At 45.2% G+C, this 18,183-nt stretch overlaps 1 protein-coding gene across 2 annotated transcripts; it reads left to right on the top strand.

Moving 5' to 3' along the window:
* Positions 1–720: 720 nt before the first annotated feature.
* On the top strand, positions 721–15,054 carry LOC147899227 (6-phosphogluconate dehydrogenase family protein). Of its 2 annotated transcripts, none has more exons than XM_087378647.1 (2): positions 721–876; positions 13,840–15,054. In XM_087378647.1, the coding sequence occupies exons 1-2, from the start codon at positions 803–805 to the stop codon at positions 14,870–14,872; spliced, it is 1,107 nt and encodes a 368-aa protein (XP_087234773.1). In that variant the 5' UTR covers positions 721–802; the 3' UTR covers positions 14,873–15,054. The 2 variants fall into 2 exon arrangements, with proteins under 2 accessions (XP_087234773.1, XP_087234774.1); XM_087378648.1 differs by having other exon boundaries at positions 790–876; positions 13,906–15,054.
* The last annotated feature ends 3,129 nt before the right edge of the window (positions 15,055–18,183 follow it).

Genomic DNA, 18,183 nt, shown 5'->3' with positions numbered 1-18,183 from the left:
TGAGATGACGAACCGCTGCACGTGGTGGCTGTAAATCATTTGCCATGGAATGACACCAAATAATTCACAATTCCATGGAAGGTCAAAAATAAAAAGGCAAAAAAAGTATAGGGAATTGATTATAGGTGCACCTTTAAACAAGGTGAATGAGAATAAATCATTCATAAAGCCTTCCCAAAATCTAAAATACCAAAAAAGAAGACGAGTTGGATTTGTAGTGCAGTAAAGAGGGTGGAGAGATGATGAATTGAGAGAGAGAGAGAGAGAGAGAGAGAGAGAGAGAGAGTATTAAAGTCTTCGGAAGACCGATGAAAATTGATACAGCAAGTAGAAAGGGTGGAGCTACTAAATGAGCATCATCACCCATGCTAAATGCTAAGTGCCAAGTAGTACATAGTCATATCCTCAGTAACGGCATCATCATCATCCTCATTCTCGAGTCAGTCACCATCAAGGCTGGTTGGCTCTAGTCTATGCAATGTGGCCCCCCAAGGGTATATGTGTGTCAGGGAGGTACTGATGTTTAGCCAATGATGGAGCGCTGGCGACTATTTGTGGGTGCTACCTGTCTCGGTCTTCTGGGAACGACTTTGCATCTGACCAGGGGGATGGTAACCCCTGTGGGTCCGTGCCCTAGGCCTGATCATAGAATAAATCATGATTTTCTGAAAATCCAAAATGGAGATTTTTAGCTTCTGTCTTCACGTAGAGCTACGTGGAGGCAGGCCAACAAAAAATAAAAAGGCGAAAAAAGTATTAGGGCAAGTGGTTGTCACTAAGAGGAGCAGGATGATTGGGCACAATGTGCAGTGCTTTGTTGCAGCTGCACTGTTTGCGACTTCCATCTTTGCAGTTCTCCCTTCCCCGTTGCCTCAGGTATGCTTTTGCTCGACTCCATGCTCTCTGGATCGTGGATTTCCCTTCATCGCTTGTTGGGTTGAGCGCTTTTTCGCCTTCCATGAGAGCTTGTGCGATTTGCTTGTAGTCATTTGTGGGTTTCCTACCTCGGTGTCCCATCCTTTTGAGCTTACGTTAATATCGATGCAGCTCAGAGCTTATGTACTGGTTCCTTTCCTCGGTGGACTCCATGCAATGGCTTCAGGCTCTCAACTGTGGAGGATGCCTCTGGTCTGTTCTCATGGAGTAGCTGGAGTTTCTCATTCGACATGTGGGTGTTGAACATTGAGAGGACGGGTTGGAAAGTAATGCTCAATCTCCCGCCTTCGAGCCCCCAAATGAGGAGTGCAAAAGATTGAAGTGACATTGTGATTGAAATAATGATGAAACACTAGGTCCATCGGAATCTCATTCGCTATGTCCACAATTTCTTTGAGCTGGACAGGATCACAAGCTGATAATGTCGCTCTGAAGTTTGTTGAAGATGCAATGACCATGTGACGTCTCTTGCAGAGCCGCTAGATGGCCATCGAGAAGCTCTTTCTGAAAGTACTTGAATTTTTGGAATCCCAGTCTATCAAGTGTCCTTGTGTCCGCCAAGTGAGTCACCAACTCGTGATCTCCATCTATGCCCAAGCCACCCGTGAATAGATTGATGACCATCCATTTGCCCCACTTAGAAGCTAGGATGAGGCTGGGCTCTTCACAAAATGAAATCCACAATATCTAGTACCAAGCACTTTGGACCGCTTTCAACTTGACTAGCATTTGATGAGGCACACATGCTCATCCATTGACCTTGAATAGAGGAAACCCTGCAGCTGCTCCACATATATCCCCTTCCACCAGCTCCCTATTCAAGTACTTAGAGGCGGCTAGTTGTCTCTGAATCCGAGTTCTTATGTAGCTACTCCCCCTTGGTGGCTCTCGTGCTTGTGACTTAAAGTTGTTAGTTTATCAACTACTAGAACCTCCAAGATATGCAACGTGGAATGATCTCTTGAACAATTGCCACCAAAGGCAACTTAGTCTTAGTGAGACTTGTCTCGTTGTAGCCTCCAACAATGAAGTCTCCCCCTTTGCCTACCTTGAGGCCATTCTTCTAAACCATTAACTTTAAACACATTTTTGAAACCACCTACCAAAATAAGAGTGAATATTAATCCTAATAATAGTGGCGCACCACATTGAGAGTCCACAACTTGACCTTGGTGATATGCTCGTGCATCACATCCCCTTCCTCTATCCCCATTGTGAACAATTGCTTCTAAAGGTGGCACACTCTCATTGAGGTGATCATCTTGTATGTTTCCCTCAAGATGGTCTAGGCTTTGAAGGCTATCTCCCCTAGCTGAATGCGTCTCCTCTAGCTGAATGTGAGGAATCACCAAATATGTTGCCATCCCAGTTATCATGCTAAGTACTTGGCATCCTTGTCTTCCCACTCTTCACTGCAGGTGTTACAAAAGCGCAAGGCATTGGGCTACAGCTTTAAACATTCGGTGACGTTTCAAATCCTTCTTGTCATGACGTGGCTCCATATCTTCACCTTCCACAATGGGTAGCTGGTCCTATCCAACATGCCTTCCTTTCGAAGTTGGGGATAGGCTTACGAGTAGCCACAAGCAGATAGAAAGCTGAAGTGCACATTGTAATATATAACACCCTGATGTTAACTTGACCAAGGCACAGTTAACTGATACCAAGTCTCCTTCCATCAAGTAAAGGGCCTTTTTCACATCTTAAACGCTTGATTAGATCTTTGGGCTTTGATTCATGTCAGAGAATACCTCACAGCCTATGGAAATTTTGAATTCCCACAGATCCTTACAACTCTAGATTTCTTTCCTCACATGTTCACACAAATATAGATGATAAGACAAGACTCAGATCTGGAAATAACACAGCAAGATAGGCAAACCAAAATATGCTCTTGCACATCAAGCTGTCATGATTTCTCATCTTCAGGTAGACCCTTTCATTGATAATCGTCTCTGGAGTATAGCGCGTGGAAGCTTAGAAAATACTTACACATTCTGAGCCCAGATGCAGTCTCAACAGAGAGACCAAAACACATCATGAGTTTTGAGTCGGGTGGTAGCTGCAACTGATATGCTACCTCCGCAACATTGTGGATGAAGTCAAAGTGCAGCGGAAGGTACAAACAAATAGGGAGCGATCTGCGTAGAGAGAGGCAGCAAACTGCGACTAGAGAGAGAATAGACTGCGCAAGACAATACAGGAAAATGTCTGCACATAACTGCTGAGAAAACCTCCAATGAATAATCACAACTCTAGGACTGAACTGCGCCTCTGGTGCCTCTGACGACTGGTAATTGAGGCTGAACTGCACCTCAAATGACACCATGAATAGGTTGTAGACTGCACCTAAGATGTGTAGAATACAAGAGGGCCAAGTGCCCTATATATAGAGAGGGAAGGGGGGAGAAACCGGCAGTGAACTGACCTGACCAGGTCTGCTGACCTGGCTGACTGACCCGACCATGTAACATGTCTGGTCGGGTGAACCTGACCTGGTCAGGTTGGCTGACCTGACCCTGGTCAGGGTCCCAAGTTGCCCTCAAACTGGCCTCTGACTGGCCTGGTTGCTGGCCCAAACTGTGGCCTCTACCAGGCCCTGAACCAGCCTATGCCAGGCTCTCTAACTGAGCCTCTAACCTTAGCATTGTGCCTTGGCTAGACCCCCACCTAACCTGCAGAAATACAATGATAAAGGACCGACATACTACACCTGTCTTTGGGCAGGCACACCACATAGAAGCCCTCTCTCCCTAATATACGGACAAGAGTTGACTAATTCTACACCCCCTCTCAGCTTTTGGATGTTGAACCCAACGTAAGGAAGGAGGGCTCTCCTGGGCCCCATTGTAAATTCTTGGGTCATTGGAGGGGACTTCAACATGGTGGAGCTACCCTCAAAGTGGCAGAGAGGGTGGCATCTATTCTTTGGAGAGGGTAGCTTAGAAATGTTTGGTTTGATGATACCTTTCACACTCAGTCACAGTCACTCTTGTTTTCGTGGTCGAACAGGAGGCCATAGATGCCTATCCATGCACGGATTGATCAGTTTCATGTTGATGATTGGGCCTTGGATAGAGGAGGATTAGTATGCATTGCCCTTGGGGTTTCCACTTCGGATCACTTTCCAGTGGTGTTATTGGTTTCTTATAGAGCAATTGAAGAAGCTTAGTGTTCTCTGTCAAACTCGCATCCTCGTCGAGGAGCCTTTGTAGCCACTATCTAGTCCGCAGCTCCACTAGCAGCGTGGTTCACAACCTTCGTTGATGACAAGGCTGGTTGCTTCTGGCCGCTCCACGAGATCGCTTTGGACCAGGGGTACATCTGCTCTGTGTTGGCAAACTCCTTGTGCCTGGTGGATCTCCTCCCCAACCAACTTTGAGGTTCCACTCCCGCTTCATTAGCATGGGTTATAAAATATGTGAGGCATAGGGAGACTATTCTCATTCTAGCTACGACAATGCCACAATTCCTTTAGATGAATATCTATCAGTGAAGAGAGCACATATAGTATCTATAAGTGAAGAGAGCATAGGTAGTATAGCTGCTCCTTCCCTAACTACCCCGCTTGTCGCTTCGTCCCTGATGGCCGTTGACACTTCTTTGAACCACCCACTTGCCAGTCTTACACACTTCATGTATTGACAACAGATGGTAACCAAGTGCAGGAATATACAAAACCTGGGAGGTATACTTCCCCCCTTTGCCATCGGGGATCATCTTCAACCTACCCTCACCTTCAACTGGTATAGTGGAGTTATCACCAATGCATACATCACGTGACTGTCACGGAAGGTTCTCGAATTGCTCTCGGGAATGTGTCATGTTCCTTGAAGCACCGCTTTAAACTCACCAATGGTATTAATTGTCCCCTTTGAACTTGAAGAAGATGGAGCTCCTGTGCCCTTGATCTCTAGATGTACGAATGTTGGGATCGTCGCGGTTGTTTGTACTTGCTTGATAGTGGTTACATGACCGGTTCGCCTTCAAGTCCTTACGGTCAGCATTGGACTTATTTTCAAAAGATTTCCCTTCCCTTATTGTTGTTGCTCCACCCTTTGCTTGTGGAGCGGCCAAGGCTTCCGATCCTCCACTCTGTGGAACGTTGTCGATCTGCTCCACCTGGTCCAACACCATTGGCACAAGCTCCTTCCACGTTAGACTATTGAGTGTCCCACTCATAATCAGGGATGAGTAAAATGTTAAGCACTCTGAAAAGATGGGACAACAAAGTAATGGCCAGATCCTCCAAATTGACCTCCTTTCTTGCGTGAAGGACCTCTTGCTGAAGAGTAATGTGCTTCCGCACTGTAGTTGACTTTTTGGGGTTCAACACTCGCATTTGGACTCGATTGAGAGACGCCAAATGCTCCCAGTGTCATATACTTCACATGGTTTATCACTTGGGGGTACAATTCCGGACGATAAAGGAACGGACTCGAGCATTTACTTGATCCCACAATTGGGCCAAAGTCTTCCACTCCTTCTGTGATGCTAAGGTCCTCCTTTGGATCCGGCCTCTCAACTCCAAGAAGAATAAAGTTAGCCATGTCATATGATTGAAACACTAGCTGCATTATCACTCTCACACTCCATTATAAAGTCAGCTAGGTCGTATGATCTGGTCTGTTGGAAATGTGGGTAAAGTGTGGGTCCTCATTGGCTTCTCAGCCATCTCATGTAGACTTGCCATCTCATGGGGAGAAAGTTTGCTCTTGTGAAAGGGAGGTGGGGTGGGAAAGAAGAGAAGCTAGGTTGGGTGGGAAAGAAGACCAAGGACGGTGGTTGGGAATGAAGAGAGAAAGAGGAGGCTGTTTCAGTGATGCCTTCTTCACCAGGATCTCCTAGGACCTACTCCCAAGCTGTCCATGCACGTAGCACACCTTCTACAGCAAGTCGCCTTCTTCCCAAACCGTCTGCACCTTCAGAACACCTCCGTCAATGGTTCACCTTGCTGTAGCAGCAGCAACTTCTGTATGTCCCCCCTCACCCTCTCTTGGATTAGACTTTACACGAACTCGGGCTCTGTGACAGTCACCACACCATCATAAGATCAAGACAAGCGATGGTTTCATCCATGCGCAATGTAAGGGTGGGTGAGGCATGGTTGGCGACAATATCTCAGAGTCGGCCTCCCATTAACTTACCCTGGCATTGTGCCTTGGCTAGACCCCCATCTTACTTGTAGAAATACAGTGAGAAAGGACCAATATACCACACTTCTCTCTAGGCGGGCACACCCACATACGGACAGGAGTTGACTAACTCCAATTGATGATCTTAGGGACATAATGTGGGCCAACTTGGTGTTTATGTTACCCTCTAAGGACCATGGCAAGATGGGGAGATAATCAATTGGTTGATTGACTGGGTCTGTTTACAAAAGGCTGCAATGCGAGCTTTAGCATGTCACTAAAGGCCAAGCTCACATGCATTGTGGATTGCCATTGGACTGATGTTGGTTTCATCCCATTAGTTGAGGATTGAGACGAGGACAGCAATAGGTATACCCAGAGAGCAGTGGATTTGTGTAGTATGCACATTGGGAGTGGTTGAGACAGAGGATCATTTTCTCTATGCCTGCCCAGCCTACTATGAGATCAGGGGACGATACCATTGCCTCTACTAGGAGGGGAGTAGCTTTGGCTCAATCTCACGACTGATCTTCTTCCATGATCAGGTCTGCATTGGGCTCTATCTGCTTGAGATGCACCGACATAGGGAGACTCTACTACGACAAATTAGAGAGCACCATGAGGTGACCGGACCACAAGATACACAGGCTGACCTGTCATAGCGACGTGTCACAGGTTTTTGTGCATTTGAGTCAGCTCTAGGGCATATCGGGGTGGAGCTAGTTGACATGCGGACAGTCTCGATCAACGAGAGGGAGATAGAGACCACCCACGACACGGAGAGTGACTAGAGCACACTCTATGGAGATCCGGTCTATCACAGCTTTCCTTAGGGGAGACCACCCGAGACATAGCCCAGTGAGTTTAGAGATTGAGGAGACCACGCCCCCCAGCCACCATAGCATGAGATAGGCCGACAGACGTAGATCCGAGATATTTTCACTGCCCACAGACGAGCCACCACAATGTTGGGCTTTGGTTTATGAGTGCTGGCTCTCAGCCTACTTCAGTTAGTATGCGATTTGTACTTGATTTTTTCTCGAGATATTGAGCTCTTTAGATCAGCATAGTATTAGCAAGGGTCCTAGCACGCCCTTTGCTCCAGCCCATTGAGGCTTGTACGAATTTTTCGTTTTGGGTGTACTTTATACTTTGTCCCATAGGCCCGTGATGCCTCCTGCGGCTGTTGATGCATCTTTATTTATTTATTTATTTCTTTCTTCTCTACCCCCTAGTATGTGAACATTTCTTGATGAATACGGACCTTTGCAGCTTGTTCATATGTGCACAGTGATACTTCTTACAGATGTATGATTAAATGTGCACTTTTCACGGCACCGTATACGTCCATTTCTTTTCCTTCACACCTCAAAGAGAGCTTTAGTAGATTGAAAATTTCAATTCTTCTTTATCGAACTCTAGTGACTTGCCGCCATTACTCAATTCACCTGTAAAGGTCTGGTATAAGTCTTTCTACACTCAAAGCTTGATGCTGAAAATTTATACCTCCATCTGTAATAGAACTTTGTGGCAATGACCTATAGCCATGGTCTCTGCCTAGAGCTGTATTGTATGGAAGAGTGTATCTGGAAGGGGAAGAGGAGGGATAAACTAGTGGAGGGGGAGGTGTGTACAAACAAACACACACACACACACACACACACACACACACACACACATAGAGTTGTATTAATGTGTGTGTGAGAGCGAGAGAGTTGTATTAATGTCTTCATAAGGCCTCACGGGCCTATGAGACAAAGTACACAAAAAAAGAGCACGTCTCTGAGTGTCAGAGAGGGACGAGGAGTGCACATGCATCTCAGCTCGAAATTATTATGTCAGAGAGAGAGAGAGAGAGAAAGTTGTATTAATGTGTGTGTGTGTGTGAGAGAGAGAGAGAGAGAGAGAGAGAGAGAGAGAGAGAGAGAGAGAAAGAGTTGTATTAATGTGTGTGTGAGAGAGAGAGAGTTGTATTAATGTCTTCATAAGGCCTCACGGGCCTATGAGACAAAGTACACAAAAAAAAGAGCACTAATACGTCTCTGAGTGTCAGAGAGGGACGAGGAGTGCACAAGGCATCTCAGCTCGAAATTATGATAGCACACCAATATATTCTAGTCCTATCATAAAATGGCCTTCCTTACATCATTTTAAGACTGAGAGCCTTTGGGCTGCCTAGATTTGAAGGCTTTGATTAGTGCTATTTCATCTTGATAAACAGCCCACATTCCCTCCTTCCGAGCATCTTTCACTTTGGCTAATTCTATGTTCCTTACTTTGAGCTGGTTCGGGGGGAGCTCCTTTGAAACACATGTCTTGGTACCTCTCAACTTGTTGGTTTGTTTGAGAACTTTGCTCCTTGCTAGCTTGTCCTGGAAGAGTACCCTTACTTGTGTCCCTTTTTGGAGGCCATAATCTAAGGCTTGAGTCCCACTCTGGGGATTGCGTTCTTGAGATTGTCAAGCTTTGTTTCTGTATTGCCCTCGCCCACACTCCAACCCTTTGGTAGTGCTCCTATGTGTGCAATCCGATCATTAGCAGTCCTTGTTTCTTACTCTTTTACCTCCTTGTAAACATCACATTTGTCAATCTTGGAGTTCACAGTGGCTCTGAGTCCCTGTTTCATAGACTTGAGTTGGGTGGTAACTATTTCCTGTACTTCAGTAACAAGCTATCGTGCATGTGCTGCTGTGGTGCATTGCTGCACAACCTCTTTGATTACCTCTTGCTTTCCCTCCCTGTACATGTCCAAGACTTCTCCAAAGAAGCAATTCAGAGCTTTGCGTCTCTTGAGTTCTCATTACAAGAAATAAATCTTCTCAAACAGTCGATTTTGCTGTGATAATTGTGGAAATTCAAGGCGGGGGGGGGGGGGGGGTCTCGGGGCTGAAGCAATGGCAGATTAAGAGAGTTTCTTTGCTGGAGGAGTCGAAGGACTGGAGGCAAACAGCTTCGTTTTGGGAAACTCCATGGTGGCCTTCACACATTAGACCCCTTTGCTGAAGCTAACCTCCAAGCTAGGCTAGGGAATCAGCCCAGCCTGGGGTGGATAGGACTGAACGGCTGCTAGGTGGTACGAAATGAAATGAGCTACTAAGCAAACTGATGGAAACGCCCGACCCTACTACGCGCGGTTTTGTTCAGGCAGCCGACCTGGTATGAAGGGAGAGGCAAAGTTGCTGTGCGAGCTGCTCCTACTGGTGGTGATGGTTTTTCTTGCTGCTGATTCGTGCTGTTATAGGGGCGCGCTGCTACAGGCGGGTCTAAGAGGGGTAAGGGGATGAGGAGCCGGGTTGAGAGAGAGAGAGAGAGAGAGAGAGAGAGAGAGAGATGTATTAACATCTATAGGAGGCCTCGCGGGCCTATAAGTACAAAACCAAAAGTAACTCATACAAGCTGCTAAGGGTTGAAGCAAAGGGCTCACTAAGGCCCTTGCTGAAAGCTAAAGTGCTACACTAGTGAGCAAAATAGCTAATTACAAAATAGCAAAATAGTATAAGGTGCTCAGAGCAAATGCTCCGAGTACATGCACAAGCTCCATATATCCAGACACCTTGGTGGCTCTTTGATGGGATGGAGGAGCTCTCGTATATGTGTCTGTCGAGTTGTCTCTCGGGGCGGCGGAGGGCGTGGTCTCCTCTCTCTGTGTATCTGATGGGCTACGTCAAGGGTGATGCCTCGTGTATGGTAGTCTACTTTGAGGAGGTCTGAAATAGACCGAACCTCGATTGTGCGTGCTTTGGTCACTCTCCGTGCCACATGTGGAGTGTGTTCCTCGTCTGGTAGCATCATGGCGGTGACTCTCACTGCGAATCCATGATGCTCTCATCTCATTAAGCTCCTCTCCTCAACCTCCCCAGGAGCTGACTTAGATGCATAGAAGTTTGTGACGTGTCTATGCTCCGTCGATCTCGGTGACTTGTGGTACCGCCTCTTGCTGCTCTCTGTATGTCGCATCAATATGTTTCTGTGTCGTCGCATCTCAATCAGGTAGAGCCCAGCACAAATCTGGTCGAGAAGATGGATCAGCCGTGTAAGTGGACCAAAGCCATGCCCCTCCTAAAAGAGGCAGTGATATCACCCCCGGATCTTATAGTAGATTGGGCAGACACATAGAAAGTGCTCCTTTGTCTCGACCTCCCCCATCGAGCATAGTCTACAGATCCTCTGCTCTCTGGGTATGCTTGCAGCTCCCCTTGCCTCAATCCTTAGCTGATGTGACGAGACTCGCAAATGTCTGATGGCGATCCTTAGTGCATGTGAGACTCTATCCTTCAGATATTGAGGTCTGATGATGAGACCATACTTTGAGACTCTCAGGAAGTAGTCATGGTAGAATTGGATCTTGGTGGGGAACTCTTGCTCTCCCCTCCCCCAAGCCTGAGACGTATGAAGCTGGTGGGGGAGGTCCAATCGTATTATTCGGTTGATCTCATCTCGTGGGATCATCTCGTGTGGTGTATCCATGGAGGGAAGTCTGTCCATCTGAATGCTGTGGCTGTTAAACCATGTGGATACCCGTGCATACCATGCTGAACTCATGGAGGGAAGTCTGTCCATCTGAATGCTGTGGCTATTAAACCATGTGGATACCTGTGCATACCATGCTGTATCAACACCGCTCTATGCTAGTTGCCTGGAAGACTCTAGTGCTAGCCTCGGTAATCTCCACTGGGTAAGCCCAAACTTTGTGGAGGAATATCACTGTTTGAACGATGGCATCAACCTGGAGAGGGCCCAGGGGTCATGGCAAACTCTTCTTGTATAATCTGACGGGGGACCGAGGGCTTACTTTGAATCATCCTAGATCCGAGGGCTACCTATAGCCTCGCAAATCTCTTCCACTTTGTCTCGCTGAATTATCACCTACCCAGAAAGGTGCTGCATACATGGTAGTCGGTCTCACCAGGGTGTCAAAAAGCCAACCCTTTATCGGAGGGTCTTGGAAGTGGACTTGGAAGCACTGCCTCTCTAGTCGGGCCAGAGCACCCTGCCCTCATGTGAGTCGTGCAGTAGTTGCATGGGTCATCGTGAAACTGGTCCGGTGAACACTGCCCCTAAAAATGTGTAAGACCGCACTATCTCCACTGGCTCATCTCGTTATGTGAAACTATGGCGACGGGACATTGTTCGTGAGGTGTTGAAGATCATAACCTTGGTCTTTTCAAGGTAAACTGTAAAGTCTCTCTCTCTACAGAACGTCTCCAGAGCCTCTAGATGTTTCTACAATCCCTCTGCTGAAGATGATATGAGGACTATGTCATCTGCGTACAACAGTATGTGCACCATCAGGTCAGCCAGAAGTGAACCCTCTCCACCCAGACGATCTACAAAGGATGTAATCTCATTCATATAGAGCCCAAAGAGAGTCGGTGAGAGGGGGTAGCCTTGCTTCACTCCGATAGTGGTCTCAACCCAATCCGATAGACCTCTCGGGGCACGTACTCTCCCTCTGACGGACTCATAAAAGGCTCATCACCCCCCAAATCATGATCTTTGGGAGCTGCAACTCCTGTAACCTCCTGATCAAGCGGGAACGTGGGACAGTATCAAATGCCTTACGAAAGTCTACAAAGCAAGTGTAGACTTCCAGGTGCCTCGACTTCGCCTCCTCAATGATAGTCCTCAAGGTGAAGATGTGTCAAAGGTGGAGTGCTGTCTTTGAAAAACCTGCCTGCCTAAGAGCCCGCTGCCCATGACCCTTTGTGTGGTTGCTGATCTCCCTCTCTAGTACCGACCCATATATCTTAGCCAGAGTGTGGCGAATCATAAGTGTACGGTAGTTCTTTAGTGTCCATGGGATCACCCGCCTTGTGAATCGGTACTATGGTGGTAGTGCTCTAGGTAGGCAAGAAGCCATGGGATACGATGGTTGAACAGCTGCGCTAGAACCGGGCTCAAGACCTCCTGCCCATGTGCAAAGTGTCGAGTTCGTAGTTCCTCATCATCTGGTGATCTTCGGTTATGAAGCTAGAGAAGCGCCCTTACATTCTGTGCAGTAAACAAGTGACACATAGTGGGCTTGGGCATAGAGGACATATCAGGTGGCGTTTGACCTGGGACATCATAGAGGGAGCATGCATATGTGTGCCAAACGACTGGATCTATGATGGGGATGGGCGGCTTCCCCTTCGATAAGAGCCCCCAACCCCTAGTGGGATCCCCTCCGCGAAAGGATCAGATCACCTCATCTATCCTATGTATGAGGAAAGCCCACTTCTTATGCCATGTCACTCGGTGTGAGATCCGCTGTGCCTTTGGTGAAGTCAAATGTTCCAATGCTTGCTCACATGTGAGGTGGGCTCTCATCTCTCTGCACTCGTCGTCAAACCAGGGGTTTTGGGACATCTTCTCATCTGGGACACGTGCAGATTGAGTCGTGGGAAAGGATTTGGTTCTGTATCATTGAGACAAGGGTATCTGAGGCGTGGGCGAGGTCCATCCCATCTCCAAGTAAGGCTGGAAGCTCTGAGGCCAAGTGGCTCATGTATACCGGGTCAAGAGCACGGTCAATATGGATCTGAACACAAGTGGGTGCGGGGGGAGCCCTCCTCACAACTGGCATGGTGGTCAAGATACATAAGGCAAGGTATGAGCGGTCGGCACCGAGTGGAGGAGGGGGCACAGTAAAATCGTGCATCCGTGAGGCAAAAGCTAGTGGACCCAACAGGTAGTCCATTGTGCTTCTTCCCCCACCATGTGGAAAACAAGCTAGCCCACCAGATGATGGCCATCTCTGGAGACGGTTATATATGATGAAGTCATGGATAGCCCCCAACTCAAGCAGATGTCTCCCGTATGCTGTCACTAGTGCACCTGCATCCTGCTGATTGCCTCACTATCCCCAGCTCTGATGCATCTATCTCTGGTACTATGAGGGAATTATCATCGAAATCGAGAGAGAGAGAGAGAGAGAAGAGAGAGAGAGAGAGAGGCAGAAGCTTGAAGTAGGTTAGGGGATAAGTAGTCAAATCAATACATGACAACAAACGAGTGGAGGCGGCGCTTTATAGCCCAAATCCTTCTATTTAGCCCTTTTTAAGCCCTAGTGCCAGCCTTTTTAACTAAGCATAATTTCGCCTTCATTAAGTCTCCTTTAGTGCTAGCCTTTGTCATGATTGAGTATGCCCTTCACCTCCGGAATGCCGACAGAAACTCAGCACGAAGACTTTGTATAAATGGATGCTCAAGTATGTGTGGGTGTGTGGATTTGTATATGTGAGAGCATACTTTTCTACTATGGTCTACATCCACTGTTGGGTGCTGATGACATCAGTGGGGATGTCATAGTAGCTTGTCCCTGCTATGCGTGATGGAATTTATGGTTTTCAACCTTATGAGTGACTATCATGAGATTGAAACTGCACTATGTTGTGTTTTTGGAGGATGAGTTTGGGAATGTCATCTAGGTATATCCTTCTCAAAGGATTTTGCTCTCATACTCGAATATGGTGGCTGTCCATGTGGGACTGTGTGTTTTGATCTGACCTTTGTGGAATACATGTATCTCTAGGAGGGTACTTTCCAGGTGTTTTCAACAGACACTTTTTTGAAAGGTTTAATCATTAACCGTGTCAAAGGGCACCTTATACCAGGCGCAATGTGATCATTAGACTGCCTTTTCATTGAATAGAATTTTATTTAGTGCTCGTCTATAATTTCTTGTAATCGAGATCTAATCCTGAATATGCATTTTCAATGGTTTCGAAAAGCGAAGCATCACTGAAGCCAATCCTAATGAAGGAATGTTTTTTTGGAACTTTGGCAGAGATTATAAAGGCTTACTATGGTCAAATCTACCTGTAGTATCTTTGCTTCTTTTTTCTGAAAGTAGAACAAGGAACAGGCAGATACGTCAGATGGCATCCTTTTCTGAACTGGTGGAGGCAAAGGAAATAGCTCCAGGCAATACACGTGTAGGATGGATAGGAACAGGGGTTATGGGGCAGGCAATGTGTGGGCATATTTTGGCAGCTGGATATAGTGTCTCTGTTTACAATAGAACTCCAGGTAAAGCTGATGCTCTTTGTAAAAATGGAGCAGTGTTCCTAGACTCTCCTAGGGCTGTGGCTCAGCAAAGTGATATTGTATTCACCATTGTTGGATATCCTGCGGATGTAAAGGAAGTCATCTTAGGGGAGAAAGGTATTTTGAAAGGTCTGCAGCCGGGAGGTATTGTTGTTGACATGACTACAAGTGATCCGTCACTTGCTCAGGAAATATATTCTGTGGCAAAGGAGAATTCATGTCATGCTGTTGATGCACCGGTTTCAGGTGGTGATATGGGAGCGAAAGCTGGCACTTTAGCAATCTTTGCAGGTGGTCAGGAGGAAGTAGTGAAGACCTTGACACCCTTGTTTGCTTGTATGGGATCTGTAACATATATGGGAGCTGCAGGATTAGGTCAAAGTACAAAGATGGCCAATCAAATTATTATTGCTTCTACAATGGTTGGCTTAGTGGAAGGTATACTCTTTGCATACAAAGCAGGCCTTGATGTATCACGCTACCTGCAGGCAATAGCTGGAGGGATTGCTGGGTCTAAATCTTTGCAACTGTATGCTGCTCGATTGCTCAAAAGAGACCTTAATCCAGGTTTCTATGTGAATCATTTTGTCAAAGACCTTGGAATTGCATTAGAGGAATGCAGACGTATGGGTCTTTCACTTCCTGGACTAGCGTTAGCTCAACAGCTATATGTTTCGCTGAAAGCTTATGGTGAAGGTAACCTTGGAACTCAAGCATTGATATTAGCTCTTGAGCGCTTAAATAATGTGCAACTGCCTCCAGTTGACTCCTAGGGTGGAGTCTCTTTTTCAAAAAATAAATAAAATTGCGTAGGGCTTGTTGCCTTATTCAAATATTGTGATCAACTCATTGTGCAAGGTTAGGAGAAAGAATGTGCAGAGATATGGGCTTGTGTGAGGAGGTTTCTTGGATATTTGTAATTGGTCCCTTAAATACTAGCTGGAGCAGCTCATATCATTGTCAAGAGGAATATTCTGTATTGAGGACTGGAGCAGCTTATATCAGTGTCAAGAGGGATATTCTGTATTGGAAAAATTAAGAGAGATTCTCAAATATATCGATCTGCTTCATCACAGCTCAAACGAGTGTTGTTAAGGGAATTTTTATGCTCTTGATTCAATGTGTGAAAGCTGCCAAAGGATTTTTATGTGTTTGCATGTGTTGCTTCTTGAGTTTTAATTTCAGTGGCTGGAGCTTAGTGTGATTGTGATGGTACAGTGTTCAGTGTTGTTTTCTGATGGGTCACAATTGTGGGGCCATTTGTCCGCTAAGACAAGAATTGTGGCGTGTGTACATTTTTATGTGGTATGTCATGCCTTCAATGTTCTGAAGTGCCCCCAAATGGAGAGTGGCGTGTTTTGCTGCTTTGGTTGTCTGTTTGTACTTCTGCGATCCCAACGGACACTGGAACCTCGCTACCTTCAGGATCTGTTTAGGTGGGAGATCCATGATATTTTGTCAGAAGAAGCATTTGGCACATCTGAAAGAGTAGCTTTGGCATCCACTAGGACCTGCATCACCATTTTGATTAAGCTTTTCTTATCCTTGTTAGCATTTTAAGCTTTTGGGCCACCCTTGTTAGCATTAAAAGTTCTAATTTCCCCCATCACGTTTATAGGCCATGGCCCCAATTGCTTATTGAGCTTGTAATATAGGTATCTTATAACATCATTTACTCTAATACTATTGCATCATTGGGTTGAGACTAGAGGCCTTGCAAAGATAGGAATGACATTGGATACCTCCACCTAAGGATTCTTGAGTATTGTGCCTTGACTTTGAGATAGTGCTTGACATAACGTCATCTATTTTATGGGGTTTTATTGATGCATCTATCATGTCTAAATTGAAAAAACTCGTGTGCGTGCTTGTGGACCTAACCTAGGTGCCTAGGTATGTTGACTTGTAGAGTTGCAAAACTCGAGAGAATTTTATTTGCAATTTTATTCATTGTGCCTAGGATGTTGACTTACAGAGTTGCAAAATTCAAGATAATTTTATTTGCAATTTTATTCGTTGGTCCCATGATTATGAATCATGTTGTTATTTGAGGTTTGGTTCCCAAATGGACTTTTGCTAAATGCCACTTCTTTATTTGTTTTTTGTTTTCCTTCATTTTCAAAGTGTTAGTCTTTTTGGATTTTGTTGAAGCTTTTCTAGCCTTGTAGATAGGAGTGTCGACAAGCTAGACTAGTATGGAGAGTTGACACTTTAGTCCATATGTGGACATGCATTTGTTAAAACTGTAATAATTTTTTATGATGAATGGTTCGATTGTCTTCCATCCTTGGATTTTGCGTGCCTTTATTGATGTATCTGTTGTTGTTGAGACATATGTTATTTATTTGTACTCTGGGTCTTTGGGGCTTGATTGTTTTCATGTGTCAGAAGTATTCCATTGGTGACTCGGAATGGGTGTAGCTATTTTTGTTGAGGAATATTTGTACTAATGACTTCATGCTTGGTGCATGTTCCATTTTTGTAGACAACATTTCTCTACATGCTGTTATCAAGGTACCCATATTTCTTTTAGCTTATTGCATGGTCTTTGAATAATTGCAAGTTTTGTTTTCTTGATGCATATTTTGGGGACCCATGAACTTAATCTCCTATCCAAGCGTTGATGTTGACTGGGTACAAAGCAATTCTCAACTTTCTTTTGTATCGAGATAGATTTTGTCTTTGATGGTTTTGATTGTATATGATTGTATGGAGTGGAACACATTGTTGATGAATGACCATTGCTTTTCTTATTGATAGGTTCATGTTGATGTTTTACCGGTTGTAATTTGGCTAAGGGGAGTCCTCGATGACCTTTTTTGTTGAGCAGATCTTGGCTTGAGAATCTTTTGGTGAGGGGCTACACTCTAGTGGCAATTGCTAGATCTTGTTTGATTTTAATGAGCTCCTCTTACGTCTTGTATCTCTGTGTTTTGTTCGGCACAGTATGAAGTTTGTTCTTTTCATCGTGCTCTTGTTGCACTCATATTGTCTTTGGGGTTAGAAAACCTAGCCTTTCAATTTAGCTTCAATCATTTCTTGATCATTCTCAATTGAGTCTTCAACCATCATTGCAAAATCATATATTTTTGTTATAGTTTTGTAACTATAATGATCCGTTTGCTCTTGAATTTCTTCATGTAATCGTTTGATAAAACTTTTGATTAACTCGTGCTTTGTTAGTGACAAATATCCCTCTATGATAGTACTTTTTAGCTTGTCGACATAATCTGTCACAATTAGGAGAATCATTTAATTGGTACCTCAGAATGGATGCGGAAATACAAAACCTATGGCCCATGCTCCAACAATGCTTTATCTTGCAATTTACATTAATTGGTAGCATGACGTTGGATCCGTGTGATCCACAAATTTCAACAATCATGAAAGATAAGACAAAGGGGTTCAAAAACTAACATAGTCAAGGGTAATTAAAAAGAATTAAGAGTTCGATGAGGGCTCTGATGGATGGTGGGCGTTGGGTATATTATGCTAGGCAGAGTGAAACGATGCATGATCAATCCAAGTGGATATATAAATAGACAGAGTACATACTACAGTGCACACTCTATTGCGTTGCAAAGTATCAAATGTCACCTAAACCTTGCGCCGTCGAACGCTTCTGAGAACTTTTTCATCCATTGCGTCACTTCCACCAGGCATCAACACGATCCCCTTATCCCCTCTTTCCCATCAATAATATATCATTAAGGGCACATTTTTTGGTCAAACTTTATTGACTATCAACAAAATGATTGTATGCGTGTCTGTCTCTAGCAATTGAGCAACCTTGCCACTTTTGGGAAGTTTGGGATCATGAGCTTGTGGAAATAGGTTTCCTCCTGCCTTGAGGTTTCTTCTAACCATCTTTGCTTAAACAAGGAAACTAAGTCTTCAAGGTTACCTCTTCTTCAGAACATGGGCATGTATGCAAATTGATCATGTTGTGTGTCAAGAACTTGTGGGTTTAACTCCAATTGGTCCATTGTATTGCTAGGATACATGTCTATGTATTGTGGGTAGTCTCTAGAGTTTGATCCTATATGGGTTCCATTATGAGCTTTTACATTGGTTAGGTCTCTAG

This window comes from Dipteris shenzhenensis, chromosome 8 (genome assembly GCF_047967505.1).
Source record: "Dipteris shenzhenensis isolate YYH24624 ecotype China chromosome 8, Dip_SZ_1.0, whole genome shotgun sequence".
NCBI lineage: Eukaryota > Viridiplantae > Streptophyta > Polypodiopsida > Gleicheniales > Dipteridaceae > Dipteris > Dipteris shenzhenensis.
Note: the sequence above shows the minus strand (reverse complement) of the source record. Positions and strands in the feature narration are given on the sequence as shown.

What these genes read in the sequence shown, in the direction of transcription:
- LOC147899227 (XM_087378647.1), top strand. Translation starts at nt 803, where the DNA reads ATGTGCAGTGCTTTGTTGCAGCTGCACTGTTTGCGACTTCCATCTTTG. An exon ending in TCCCTTCCCCGTTGCCTCAG is followed by an intron (nt 877 to 13,839) that starts GTATGCTTTTGC and finishes GAACTTTGGCAG; the next exon opens with AGATTATAAAGGCTTACTAT.